This window comes from Lampetra fluviatilis, chromosome 40 (assembly GCF_964198595.1).
Source record: "Lampetra fluviatilis chromosome 40, kcLamFluv1.1, whole genome shotgun sequence".
Classification (NCBI taxonomy): Eukaryota; Metazoa; Chordata; class Hyperoartia; order Petromyzontiformes; family Petromyzontidae; genus Lampetra; species Lampetra fluviatilis.
Genome location: NC_136314.1, coordinates 8112846 through 8126370, shown reverse-complemented (window position 1 = coordinate 8126370; position 13525 = coordinate 8112846). Strand labels below are relative to the sequence as shown.

Genomic DNA, 13525 nt, shown 5'->3' with positions numbered 1-13525 from the left:
GTCTGTGTTGTGTGTGTCTCAGTGTTGTCTCTCTGCTTGTGTGTCTGTGTGTCTATGTTGTGTGTCTCTCTCTGTGTGTCTGTGTTGTGTGTCTCTCTCTGTGTATCTCAGTGGTGTCTCTCTCTGCGTGTGTGTCTGTCTGTGTGTCTCTGTGTGTCTATGTTGTGTGTCTCTCTCTGTGTGTCTTATGTTGTCTCTCTCTACTTGTGTGTCTGTCTGTGTGTCTATGTTGTGTGTTTCTCTCTGTGTCTGTGTTGTGTGTGTCTCTCTGTGTCTTGTGTTGTCTCTCTCTGCTTGTGTCTGTCTGTGTGTCTATGTGTCTGTGTTTTGTCTCTCTCAAATTTAGTTCTACCTGTTGACGACTGCTCGTGTTGCAATCGAAACGTCGTATTCTATTCTTTAATTTATTTTCTTTCCACGTGACTTTATCGAAAGAGCCAAAGAGTAATTCCTGCAGTCACGAAAGCTTCAAATCAAGTTCAATACACTACAGGTTTCCCTTTTAAGGCCACGCAGTCTTCTTTTGGATGGATTAATAGCAGCAGATTAAAGATGTCATTTTAGATTTATTATCCACTCGATTATCAGGTTAGGTCAAAACTGGCTGTGATGTTTAGTAGTTATTGTCGACTCTTTGGTGTTACATTAACAGGTTAAATGTCTCACTAACACAGCCACCGTTGCTCGTTTTCTTCGATGTGGCGGTGGCTCTACTAACATTGACATGCTAATCTCTCACAATACAATGGCCACCTCCACAGCTTCGTCGTCGTGGAGATAACTCAGCTCTCCGATCTTACATTGACATGCAAATTTCATCACTAGCCCCGCCCACTGCGCTTATACACAATACAATGGCCACCTACGCAGCTTCGTCGTTGTGGAGATAACTCAGCACTCCGATTTCACATTTATCGTGGAGGTAGCTCATCTCTCCGATCTTAATTTTACATGCTAATTTCTTCACTAGCCCCGCCCACTTCGCTTATGACCCTTGGGCTAAACCCATCTCAAACCTTTATAACATCCTGCCTCAGCAGCTCTCGCTATTTTTTAAATCCTTTATATTAAGTTCACTTGCTTGCTTGCGCGCTTACGACCGTGCTAATCTTTCGGTCGTTTTTTAACCCACTTCCTGTGATCCAATCGAGCTGACATTTTGCACACAGGCTCGTTGTGCGTGACAATTTATTTTCGTGAAAATTTTTTTCCAAAATGTTCTACTTTTTAGGGAAAAAAATGTAAATCCTTTATATTAAGTTCACTTGCTTGCTTGCGCGCTTACGACCGTGCAAATCTTTCGGTCGTTTTTTAACCCACTTCCCGTGATCCAATCGAGCTGACATTTTGCACACAGACTCGTTGTGCGTGACAATTTATTTTCGTGAAAATTTTTTTCCAAAATTTTCCACTTTTTAGGGGAAAAAAAATTTCACTAACACAATCATATATTTTTCCTAAACACAGAAAATTATTCAAGAAAACAACAAAAATGTACAATATAAACAATCATACAAAAACTGAAAACCTTATAATCCTTATATACGACTTTCCTTATATTTAATTTAAAATACCAATGTGATAAAAATAAAACTCTTACTCAAGAAAAACAGAAATGAATAATAAATTAAAACCGATGCCACGCATATAAAGGATTTATAGTGAAAAACTTTGTTTTTATGGGTAAATTTTTTTCACCCGATGCCGATTGCTTGTGTTGCGATCGAAACGTCGTGATATATTGTTTTAATGTCTATCTACTTGGCTTTACCGAAAGACCCAAATAATGTGAATTCCTGCAGTCACGAAAGCTTGAAGTCAATGAATAACGAGCTTATCTGCGTTTGCCCTAGTTCTCCGCCCCGTCTGTGTGTGCGGAAATGATGATGGGAATTACCGCCACGCTGGCGATGAATATTGTACAAACAGTTTTCTTTACTACTATACCAGAATTTGTTAAAGGGGAGGCTTTGAGCATTTAAGTAGGGGCCACACGTGGCTTTGAAGTCGTCGGGTGTTTATAATTCCAATCTACGAGGCCTGGCCATGACCACTCATCCATGTCGTAACAGTGGAGAATGTGCGTGTCCCGGGCTGTTTATTTGGGGTAAGGGGCAATCCATGGCTGTTGCTACTGGATTCCAGTGAGGTCCCAAGTTGTTCATCTTGTGCCAACTGCCCAGGACAAGAGAAGAGGTTGTTTCAGGTGGACACGACACCCAACCCAAGAACAACCACACATTTCTTATGTTGCAGCTACACATCTAACGCCGAGTGTCTCGTCATTTAGGCTGCCCAAGAAGTTTGAAGCTTGCTTTGCAGAGGTGTAAATCGTTGCTTAATTTCCCACCTGGTGTGTAATGGTGTATTCAGGGACTACGAATAGGGTATATGTACCAGGCATGCCTGTCAATAAGAATGTTATATTATTGTACCCTATCGGAATACCTGACGGATAATAGCTTGACGACAAGTGAGATTGCTGCCAGAAAGATGTACACTTACTTGGAGAATATTGGCCACAAGACAGAGGAAAGTGGAAACAAATGAGGAATGTGCAGCTGACACCTACGGGCGATCTGCCCGTGCACGGATCGTTGTGGTGATGTCCTTCCACTGCAGGGGTGGGGAACGTCCGGGCCGCGGGCCGTATGAGGTCCGCGAAATCACTTGGTGTGGCCCTGCCAAGGCAACCGCAGGCGGGACTCGAAATTCAATAAATCTAGGAGCAAACCTGGAAAAGCAGTTGCGAGTAGCAACATCATCAATACCAGCTAACAGAAGAGACAGAATGAAACAGCACGGACAAGATACCACACAGCAAGCACTGAGGCAGTACACATATAGCCAGCACAGATATAATAATACTCATTTAGATTTGTAAGGCGAATTTCATCCAAGTATCCCAATACGCTGTACAAACAGTACAGATTGTACAGATTGTACAAGATATCATCCCGTGTCAGCCCATACGGTTTACCCCGTATTTTCGTAGAGGGAAATTGGGTTTTCAGGTCCATACGGTGTGCAGCCGTTTCAATACGGGAAATTTGTGTCGTCTATTTGTTTGTGTTTCTCCCTTGTGATGGGACTTTGTAGGATGAACGTTGAGATTTATAAGGTCACGGGGTGACCAATAAGGTCTGCATTTGTCTGTAATAAGCTAGGCACTGGTAATGGGTTGACGGGTATGAGATATTTCAGTTTTCAGTTTCATTTATTTGGTATAGCCCTGTGAGCCATTCGGCTCTTGAATCGGGTGCAACCGCAACAAATAAACTAAAACATGAACAAGAAAACATCTTAAAGTGACTATGCGCAAACAGAAAAATCCAGGAAAAAACTGCAAAGTCTTCCAGAAAAAAAGCACCGTACACCAACGCTGTGCAAAAATCCCAGTGGGATGAAAGTCAAACAACAACAACAACCACAAGACAACTTAGATTAAAGCCATCATTCTAACTCCGTACTACAAGAAACAAACACGTGTACTAATTATGTTCCCTCCATGTGAACAGACAGTACATGTACACAGTACACACCGCACGGAGAGTAAACACATTCCTGCGGAGGGAGCTGGTAGGAACGTTGGGTTGCTCGGTCAATGGCCAGGGTCAACGGCGGCGTGGTGTATTCCGCAAATATGGCCGACTGTGAGGGCGGGCACAAGCCGGCGTGAGTAGGTTAAGCGTTGAGTTTTATAAGGGCACCACGGGGTGACCAGCCCCTCCCCACCCAGCCCCACCCCTCCCACCCAGCCCCACCCTCCCCACCCGGCCCCTCCCCACCCTCCCCTCTCCACCCAGCCCCACCCCTGCCATTTTTGGATGCACGACGGACGGGCGGACACAATCATCCCCTGTGGGCTGGTGGAACCAGGTGGGTCCTACCAGTCTCACACAGTATATCCGGTATAGAAGCAGTACACAGACTGTTCACATGGAGGGAACAGAATTAGCACACAAGGGACGGCACACATTTGGAGACCAGAGCGATGTAATCGTCGACTGCGAACATCCCCTCCGCGGGACCCACCAGAGAGAGAGAGAGTCAAGAAGACTCCCTTGGGGCCACCACGGTGGCTGAGAGATGTTAACTACCTCGCCTGGTGTACAGGAGGTCCTGAGTTCTATCCCGAACCCTGACGCCTGTGGCATGTTCGGGGTTTGCGGTGTCTCTCTCTCGGTCAACTCGTGGTCGCGTGGATTTTCTTCGCTTTACTCCCCCACCACCACCACCCCCGTCCACCACCCCCGTCCACATTGAGAATCAACATCACGCGTTTGGAGTAAGGGGCCGTCCATAAATGACGTCACGCACCTAGGGGGGGGGGGGGGTCAGACATTTGTGACGATGTGTGACGAGGGGGGGGGGGTGTTTGAGAAACGTGACGTCACATAAAAATGCGCAACTTTAAATAGACAACACGTTCTACTTAATTAAATAGACTTTTTAATAAATGTTTTCTCCTACAACATCAGAGTGCGTCGGCACATTAAATACGCACTACCATGACAGTTTAAAGCGATTTGAATCATGTTTTATTTTCAAAATTGAAATATGTTTTTTGGGGGGGGGCAGAGCTTTGTGACGTCATATTTGAGGGGGGGGGGGGTCAAAAATTGTCCAAAATCGCGTGACGTCATTTATGGACGGCCCCTAACATAAAAAAAACACAATAGTTTTAGTGCAAAGCCAGAGCATATGCGACCCCTTATACTCGCGAGGCACCAGCTGGGTTGAGCCTCTGACTCGCTGCTGCTGCTGCTCCTCCCCACGAGTCGCGTTTCCTTCCCCACCCACAACACCGCGCCCCTCCGCAGCTGATTCTCATCATCATCCTGATCCTGCTGCTGCTCCCACTCACTCTGCTCCCACTCACTCTGCTCGCCTCCACTTCTCCCGCTGATTCTCTCGGGCGCTCCTCCTCCTGTCGCCTCTGCTGCTTTTCCGTCCGCAGCTCCACGTCTGCTGCTGCTGCTGCTGCCTCTCTTAGCTCCACTTCTTCTTCTTCTTCTCCTGCTGCTGCTGCTTCTGGGTTCTCTCTGCCCGGCTTCCCCTGCTGCTTCCACTGATTCTGCTCCCGCTGCCTCTCTCCGCTCCACGTCTGCTGCTGCTTCTCATTCTGCTGCTTCGGCTGTCCTGCTGCTGCTTCTCGAAGCTCTGCTCCATCTGCTGCTGCTGCTTGGGTCAGTTCCGCGCCTCTTGTTGATTCGGCTGTTAAAACTGCTGCGCAACATCATCACCACCATCACTGCTGCGTATTTACGTACGCTGCTGCTGCTGCTGTAAAGTACCCTGCTTCAAGTTGTGCCGCTTCTCCAAATCCGTACGTCTACAGGACTGTACCTCTGTTGCAAGTCGCCGTCAAGTTGGACTGCCGCTTCTGTTGTGAGATTTACTGCTGCTTTCTCATCTGTCTTCCAGTGTTGTGCCTGCTGCTACTGCCGCTGCACCTAACTGCTTCCCATGCAGCAGTAAGTTAACCTGCTGCTTCTGACTGCTTCACATGCAGCAGTAGGTTAACCTGCTGCTTCTGACTGCTTCACATGCAGCAGTAAGTTAACCTGCTGCTTCTGACTGCTTCACATGCAGCAGTAGGTTAACCTGCTGCTTCTGACTGCTTCGCATGCAGCAGTAAGTTAACCTGCTGCTTCTGACTGCTTCTCATGCAGCAGTAGGTTAACCTGCTGCTTCTGACTGCTTCACGTGCAGCAGTAAGTTAACCTGCTGCTTCTGACTGCTTCTGACTGCTTCAGATGCAGCAGTAAGTTAACCTGCTGAGACTCGACATGGACATGGTGGACCTCCAGACGAAAGAGGAGCGGAAGAGGTCGCGACGAGGGGACGACGGGAAGAGGAGGCGAGGTAAATGGCAGATACCCCCTCCACCCACCCCCCAACGAGGTGAACGAGGTGGTGGTGATCGGGTGTAGATGATGATAACCGTGATAGAGTTGGAGGTGTGGTGGCGGTGGTGTAGGTGGCGGCGATGATGATGATCGTGGTGGCGATGGTGTAGGTAGCGATAATGATGATGATCGTGGTGGCGGTGGTGTAGGTGGTGATGATGATGATCGTGGTGGCGGTGGTGTAGGTGGCGATGATAATGTTGATCGTGGTGGCGGTGGTGTAGGTGGCGATGATGATGTTGATCGTGGTGGTGGTGGAGTAGGTGGCGACGATGATGATGTTGATCGTGGTGGCGGTGGTGTAGGTGGCGATGATGATGATCGTGGTGGCGGTGGTGTAGGTGGTGACGATGATAATGATCGTGGTGGTTGAGCTGGTGGTGTAGGTGGCGATGATGATAATGATCGTGGTGGCGGTGGTGTAGGTGGCGATGATGATCATCGTGGTGGCGGTGGTGTAGGGTGGCGATGATATGATGATCGTGGTGGTTGAGCTGGTGGTGTAGGTGGCGATGATGGTGATCGTGGTGGCGGTGGTGTAGGTGGCGATGATGATGATGATGATGATCGTGGTGGCGGTGGTGTAGGTGGCGATGATGATGATGATCGTGGTGGTTGAGCTGGTGGTAGGTAGCACAGCTGATGGGTGACAGTGGTGGAGATGGTGAATAGCGTTGATGGAAGTGGTTGTTGGAGATGGTGTAGGGAGACAAAGGCGGCCGGGCGTGATGCTGACCAACCACCCCCTCGTGTGTTGTGCTGGCCTTCATAGGTGCCTGCTAACAGCACTTGCCCCAACAGTCTGTTAAGGCTATACGAGGGATATTTGTTGGTGGTAGTCTTTGCGGAGATGGTGGTAGTGGTTGTGGAGATGGTGTTAGTGGTTGTGGAGATGGTGGTAGTGTTGATGGTAGTGGTTGTGGAGATGGTGGTAGTGGTTGCGGAGATGGTGGTAGTGGTTGTGGAGATGGTGGTTGCGGAGATGGTGGTAGTGGTTGTGGAGATGGTGGTAGTATTGATGGTAGTGGTTGTGGAGATGGTGGTAGTGGTTGTGGAGATGGTGGTGGTATTGCTGGTAGTGGTTGTGGATATGATGGTAGTGGTTGTGGAGATGATGATAGTGTTGATGGTAGTGGTTGCGGAGATGGTGGTAGTGGTTGCGGAGATGGTGGTAGTGGTTGTGGAGATGGTGGTAGTATTGATGGTAGTGGTTTTGGATATGATGGTAGTGGTTTTGGATATGATGGTAGTGGTTGTGGAGATGATGGTAGTGGTTGTGGAGATGGTGGTAGTGTTGATGGTAGTGGTTGTGGAGATGGTGGTAGTGTTGATGGTAGTGGTTGTGGAGATGGTGGTAGTGATGATGGTAGTGGTTGTGGAGATGGTGGCAGTGGTTGCGGAAATGGTGGTAATGGTAGGAGAGATGATGGTAGTGGATGTGGTAGTGGATATGATGGTAGTCGTGATGGTTGTGGAGATAGTGGTGTTGGTGGTATTGGTGGTGGAGGGCAGAGACTCGGCCTCAAATGAGTAACTGGTGCGATGTGTAAACATAAGACACTACGGAGACAAAGGCGGCCGGGCGTGGTGTTGACCACCCACCCCCTCGTGTGCTGTGCTGGCCTTCATAGGTGCCCGCTAACAGCACTTGCCCCAAAGGTCTGTTCAGGCTATACGGAGGATCTTTGTCTTTGGAGGGCAGAGAAGCAACGCTCACAACAACAAGTGGAGCACCGGGCGGCTAAAATGCAGCAGTTTGGCAAAGTAGGGGGCACAGGTGATGCATCTGCCAGTCATTTCAGTCAGTCAACCCATGGCACTTGGGTCTGTCCCGTGGCCTGTCAGCGAATCTTCGACACTTCACGTGACCTCAGAGTGCACCTTGCTTGGCACAAACGCCATGGTGACGTCACTGCCACTTATAGTGGCGAATTGCGGCTGTTGCTTCTGCCTGAGATGATATTCGTGTCGATGGTAGTCCCCGATGTTGGTGGTCGTGAAGATGACGGTAGCGGAGGATGTGTCGGGAGTTGGAGTTGATGGTGATGTTGGTAATGTAGATTTGCTGGTTTCGGGGAAATTGTTGGAGTGAGACGGTGGCTTGTTGGGGTGATATGGTAGCTTCTTGGTTCTTTCGGTAAAGTCACGTAGAAGGGAAATAATAAAAATAAAACATAATAAAATAAAATTCTCATGACGTTTCGGCCACAACGCAAGCAGCCGTCCTCAGGTGAAGAACAGGTCTGTTGGAAAAACAGCGTTGTGGCCGAAACGTCGTGAGAATTTTATTTTATGATGTTTTATTTTTATTATTTTATTATTTCCCTTCTACGTGACTCCCTGCAGTCACGAAAGCTTTAAATCGAAATTTGAGATGGTGGTGGTGTTGGGGTGAGATGGTGGTGGTATTGGGGTGAGATGGTGGTGGTGTTGGGGTGAGACGTGGTGTGTTGGGGTGGGATGGTGGTGGTGTTGGGGTGAGACGTGAGGTGTTGGGGTGGGATGGTGGTGTGTTGGTGTGGGATGGTGGTGTGTTGGTGTGGGACGGTGGGGTGAGATGGTGGTGGTGTTGGGGTGAGATGGTGGTGTGTTGGTGTGAGATGGTGGGGTGTTGGTGAGGTGGTGGTGTGTTGGGGTGAGATGGTGGGGTGTTGGGGTGAGATGGTGGTGGTGTTGGGGTGAGATGGTGGTGGTGTTGGGGTGAGACGTGGTGTGTTGGGGTGGGATGGTGGTGTGTTGGTGTGGGATGGTGGTGTGTTGGTGTGGGACGGTGGGGTGAGATGGTGGTGGTGTTGGGGTGAGACGTGGTGTGTTGGGGTGGGATGGTGGTGTGTTGGTGTGGGATGGTGGTATGTTGGTGTGGGACGGTGGGGTGAGATGGTGGTGGTGTTGGGGTGAGATGGTGGTGTGTTGGTGTGAGATGGTGGGGTGTTGGTGAGGTGGTGGTGTGTTGGGGTGAGATGGTGGGGTGTTGGGGTGAGATGGTGGTGGTGTTGGGGTGAGATGGTGGTGGTTTTGGGGTGAGATGGTGGTGTGTTAGTGTGAGATGGTGGGGTGTTGGTGAGGTGGTGGTGTGTTGGGGTGAGATGGTGGGGTGTTGGGGTGAGATGGTGGTGGTGTTGAGGTGAGATGGTGGTGTGTTGGTGTGAGATGGTGGAGTGTTGGTGAGGTGGTGGTGTGTTGGGGTGAGATGGTGGGGTGTTGGGGTGAGATGGTGGTGGTGTTGGGGTGAGATGGTGGTGTGTTGGTGTGAGATGGTGGGGTGTTGGTGAGGTGGTGGTGTGTTGAGGTGAGATGGTGGGGTGTTGGGGTGAGATGGTGGTGGTGTTGAGGTGAGATGGTGGTGTGTTGGTGTGAGATGGTGGGGTGTTGGTGAGGTGGTGGTGTGTTGGGGTGAGATGGTGGGGTGTTGGGGTGAGATGGTGGTGGTGTTGGGGTGAGATGGTGGTGTTGAGGTGGGATGGTGGTGGTGTTTGGGGTGAGATGGTGGTGGTGTTGGGGTGGGATGGTGGTGGTGTTGGGGTGGGATGGTGGTGGTGTTGGGGTGAGATGTGGTGGTGTTGGGGTGAGATGTGGTGGTGTTGGGGTGAGATGGTGGTGTGTAGGGGTGGGACGTGGTGGTGTTGGGGTGGGACGTGGTGGTGTTGGGGTGAGATGGTGGTGGTGTTGGGGTGAGATGTGGTGGTGTTGGGGTGAGACGTGGTGTGTTGGGGTGAGACGTGGTGGTGGTGTGAGATGGTGGCTCTGGCAATGGTAGTTGTGGTGACCACGGTGATGAGGGTCGTTGGACGTCGTGGTTCACGTCTAGATATTTAAAGAGCTTTTGAATTCACTGCTTTGACAACATGAACGTGAAAACTTTTGCACATTACCACATCTTATTCGGAAACCACATGTTAAAATTATGAAAGCAAGGGTGCATTTACATTTTTTCATCACATTTACATGCATTGACTATTGTTGTTGATACTGTATCCTTTTCTTGTATCGATGGATTAATGCTTGCATATTTATTTTAATCTCACTCTGGAACATGTTGCATATTACCCCAGGCCTTTACTGATTAAAAAATAACCTTCCTGATCGGCGTTTCTCTGGACATTACAACCAGCATCATTGAGCGTTAACAAATGCTGAGCTCTCGCTGATTTGCAGTCTCCGAATAATAACAGCTGTTACCTGGTTTTAACTAAATGCAGTCTGTCAATCTGTCCAGGTTGTCAAGATACACGTGAACGTGGAGGCCCTGGTGGAAAAGGTGTTGGAGATGACACATCTGTTAGTCGTGGAACTGCTCGAGTTGGTGATGGAAGCGCTGGAGGAGGAAACATTGGTGGTGGTGGTGGTGGTGATAATGATGGTCACCAAGCCAGAGCAGACAAAGTACATGGACGTGGCATTGCTGCGAACGACGTTGACTGCATTGGCCACGCAGTTCGACACAGACAGTCAGAGATGGTCAAGGGAACCTCCCTGACAAAATCCAACCACAGGACACATCGTGCCCTCCACCTCACGGAGGGCCCTGATAGCGCGGTGCAGGACGTTGAGCAGCCGGGCTGCGTCCTCCTCCTGTCAGCCGGGGCTGACCACGCCGCCTATTACAACCCCATGGGCCACAAGGGTGGCCTGCGCAAGGTAGAGTCTCTGCAGGCGCCGCAGATGGGCCCCCAGGCCGCACCATGCGACCTCCGTCGCCAGAAGACGACGTCCTGGTTGCCCGGCAGCTGGTCCTCATGGTTCAGCAACAGCGGCAGCGGAGGTGCCAGCGGCGACGACATTGCTGACAGCTCAGCGAGCATTGCAGACCATGGCGAGGCCTACTCGAAGGAGGCTCGGCTGGGGGAGGTGCAGGAGACGGCGCTCAGGGAAGTTGAGGAGGATGCCCAAGAGGGAGGACACGAGTTCCGGGTGTGCGCACAGCCGACGTGGTGTGACCTGTGCGGGGAGTTCATGTGGGGTGTGGCGCGCCGCTCTCTCCGATGCCAGCGTGAGTGATTTACCGAGATCGTCGTCGTATATTAAACTATACAATTTTCATTTTACCAGGTTAGGCCCACTGAGCTACAGCACTCTTTTCTGGCCCCCACCCCCTGATATGTAAGATAAATTAGAAGGGACTGAAACCCAAACCACTCTGCCAAAACAACTGTCGCGGGAATCTGTTGCGCCGCACGGCGTCTGTGAACGGTAAATGGAAGCACCGGATTAAGGTTAACGCCGCGAAATTCCCTTTAATTGGATTTGACGGGCGCGGGGCGAGTTGCACCCGGTGCGGATTCACCCTTTGAAAAGTAGGGCAACTTTTCACATCTGCCGTCTGGGCTGATGTCATTGGCGCAGATGTCAATGGCATGGCGGCAATGTTGGCAATGTTCTACTGGGCATTTTGTGTAGCGTGGCTCGTCCATTTGCACTATACGATAGGTTCGGTGCAGTCTTCTTCACCTCCGATTAGCACAGTTGGCTACGTACGATGCGAAAGAAGTTCAACATGAATTCTCTCGTACGGCAAGGCGAAATTTGGCACATCACGAGTGTACAGTATATCGAGGTTATTAAGCCATTGAATAGCCTCCTTGGAGGCTTGGCGAGGCTTCGCGGCGATTGGTGTAGTGCAGGGTATCCAGAAAGATCTCATCCATTCTTTAAATAATTATAATTGATTAAACGGTCGGTTGAACTACATCGACAGAACCAACAACAACAACCGCCATTCGCCACTAAGTGGTGGTGACGTCACCACGACGCTTGTGCCAGGCCATGTGCACCTTGAGGCCACGAGAAGTGTCGAACGCCCGCTGGCAGGAGGTCACGGGGCAGACCCAGGTGCCACGGGTCGACTGACTGAGATGACCGAGATGACTGGTTGATGCACCACCTGTGCCCCCTACTGTGCCAACTTGCTGTGCTTTCGACAGAACCACACACATGCACTCACGCACATCGTTGGCTCGCACAGATTTAATCGTTTTCCGTTCCTTCCCTCCGAAACCTCCGCACGCCCCGCAGTGGCGTTGGCGACGCATCGTATCATTCGGCTTTGAGAGAGTTTCCCGGTTTTGTTTGCCAGCGTCTCGATTGCGGCCATGTTGATGCCCGCGGAAGGTCACCCGCCTACGTTAGCGCGCACGTTATCTCTCCCCGCGTTACCGCAAGCGCTCGACCACGCAGTTCAAAATGTTGCCCCGTTGTCGAATCCGTGATTTTAAGTTGAGTTTATTTGATTTGTTACACGGATGAGGATCCCGTTTGGCGAGCTGCCCGGCTATTTTACACGGGAGATTCGTGGTTGCATGAGCACAGCAAAAAGCAACCCTTTGTGTTTGACATCATTGTCGTGAATGAGGAGTTTACCGTTCGCAGCTGTGGTCATTATTGTATAGATTTTTTTCTTCTTCTTCAATTTTAGTCATCGTTTTCGCCAGTTTTAACCCAAGTGTGCGCTAATGCAGGAATTTAGCAAGAGCAACTTGGCTCATGCTTTTAGATGCATATAAATTATCTGCCTGCATACCTCGATCAGTAAATTGGCACATGTTTTAAGACCGCTTTAAATTTCCATTCACCGGATGCACACATGACATTAATAAGAGGTCCTTTAAAATACATTTTCGAAATTTGACTTACAAAAAAAATATTTCCCAATTGCGCTCTCGGGTATTACGTGATGAGACGAATAATCCACTGGCATCTCTCGCAGAGCAGGGCGGGCCCCCTATGGGGCCGTCCATAAATGACGTCACGCACCTGGGGGGGGGGGGGGCAGATTTTTGTGACGAGGGGGGGGTTGAGAAATGTGACGTCACATCAAAAGGCGTAACTTTAAATAAATATAGAATTGTTATAACAACACTCCTACAACATCAGAGTGCAGCGCCACATTAAATACGCACTCCAATGGCAATAGTTCGCCAAAAGGCGTACAGCTCAAAGACAATGCACTATCAAAGTAATAAGGGCTCGGGGTGTAAGCATCTACATCATGAGACCTCCTTTGCCGGCACCAATTGGGTCGAGGCTCAAAAGAAAGCCGTCCCTGGTGTGGACCAATCAGTTTCAAGGACAATGCATATATTATCATAGTGTGTTTTTTTGTTTGCATTTTGACCGCAAGTATTGTGGTTAATGCAGACCTGAATCCTTGTAAAAGGTTTCAGTTTTGTTGCCAGAAAAAAGGGGAAAAAACCCTATTATTATAATATTATATTTTGGTACTGGCAAAGGAGGTCTAATGATAACGCAGAACCTGTCCAGGATATCCCGGGGTGTGGCGGCGCGTGTGTTTGCTTTCCTGAATACACCGGCCGCCTGTAACGGGGGACAGTGGAAGCCAGAGACGTACGAATGTGGAAGGGCCCCGCTTGGACGCCGACGATCGCTGGCGTAATTTAATTCCAAGGCAGGGAGGCAAGGCCGACTAACAAGCTACGGGAAAAGTCTGGTCATCCGAGACGTATACCATACACGCTGAAGACAGAGACCACATGAGGCTTATTCGGAGACTGCACATTTAGCGAGAGCTGAGCTTTTGTTAACAGAATCAGAATATTTATTGATACTGGAGGAATCCGATGAGCTATAAAGCTCTTACTCTTAGGTTTTTTTTCCGG

The 13525-nt window shown here is 49.8% G+C and overlaps 1 protein-coding gene across 3 annotated transcripts in view; it reads left to right on the top strand.

The window, feature by feature from the left end:
• Positions 1-4814: 4814 nt before the first annotated feature.
• The window catches only part of LOC144946209 (ras association domain-containing protein 1-like), a 40508-nt gene continuing 31797 nt past the window's right edge, over positions 4815-13525 (top strand). The window contains exons 1-3 of one of the 3 annotated variants that reach the window (XM_078875055.1): positions 4815-5391; positions 5766-5868; positions 10129-10902. In XM_078875055.1, coding sequence (XP_078731181.1) covers positions 5793-5868; positions 10129-10902 — 850 coding nt within the window. In that variant the 5' untranslated portion in view covers positions 4815-5391; positions 5766-5792. Of the gene's footprint in view, positions 5392-5759; positions 5869-10111; positions 10903-13525 lie in introns of all 3 variants that reach the window. The other 2 variants (XM_078875054.1, XM_078875056.1) reach the window with 2 other exon arrangements.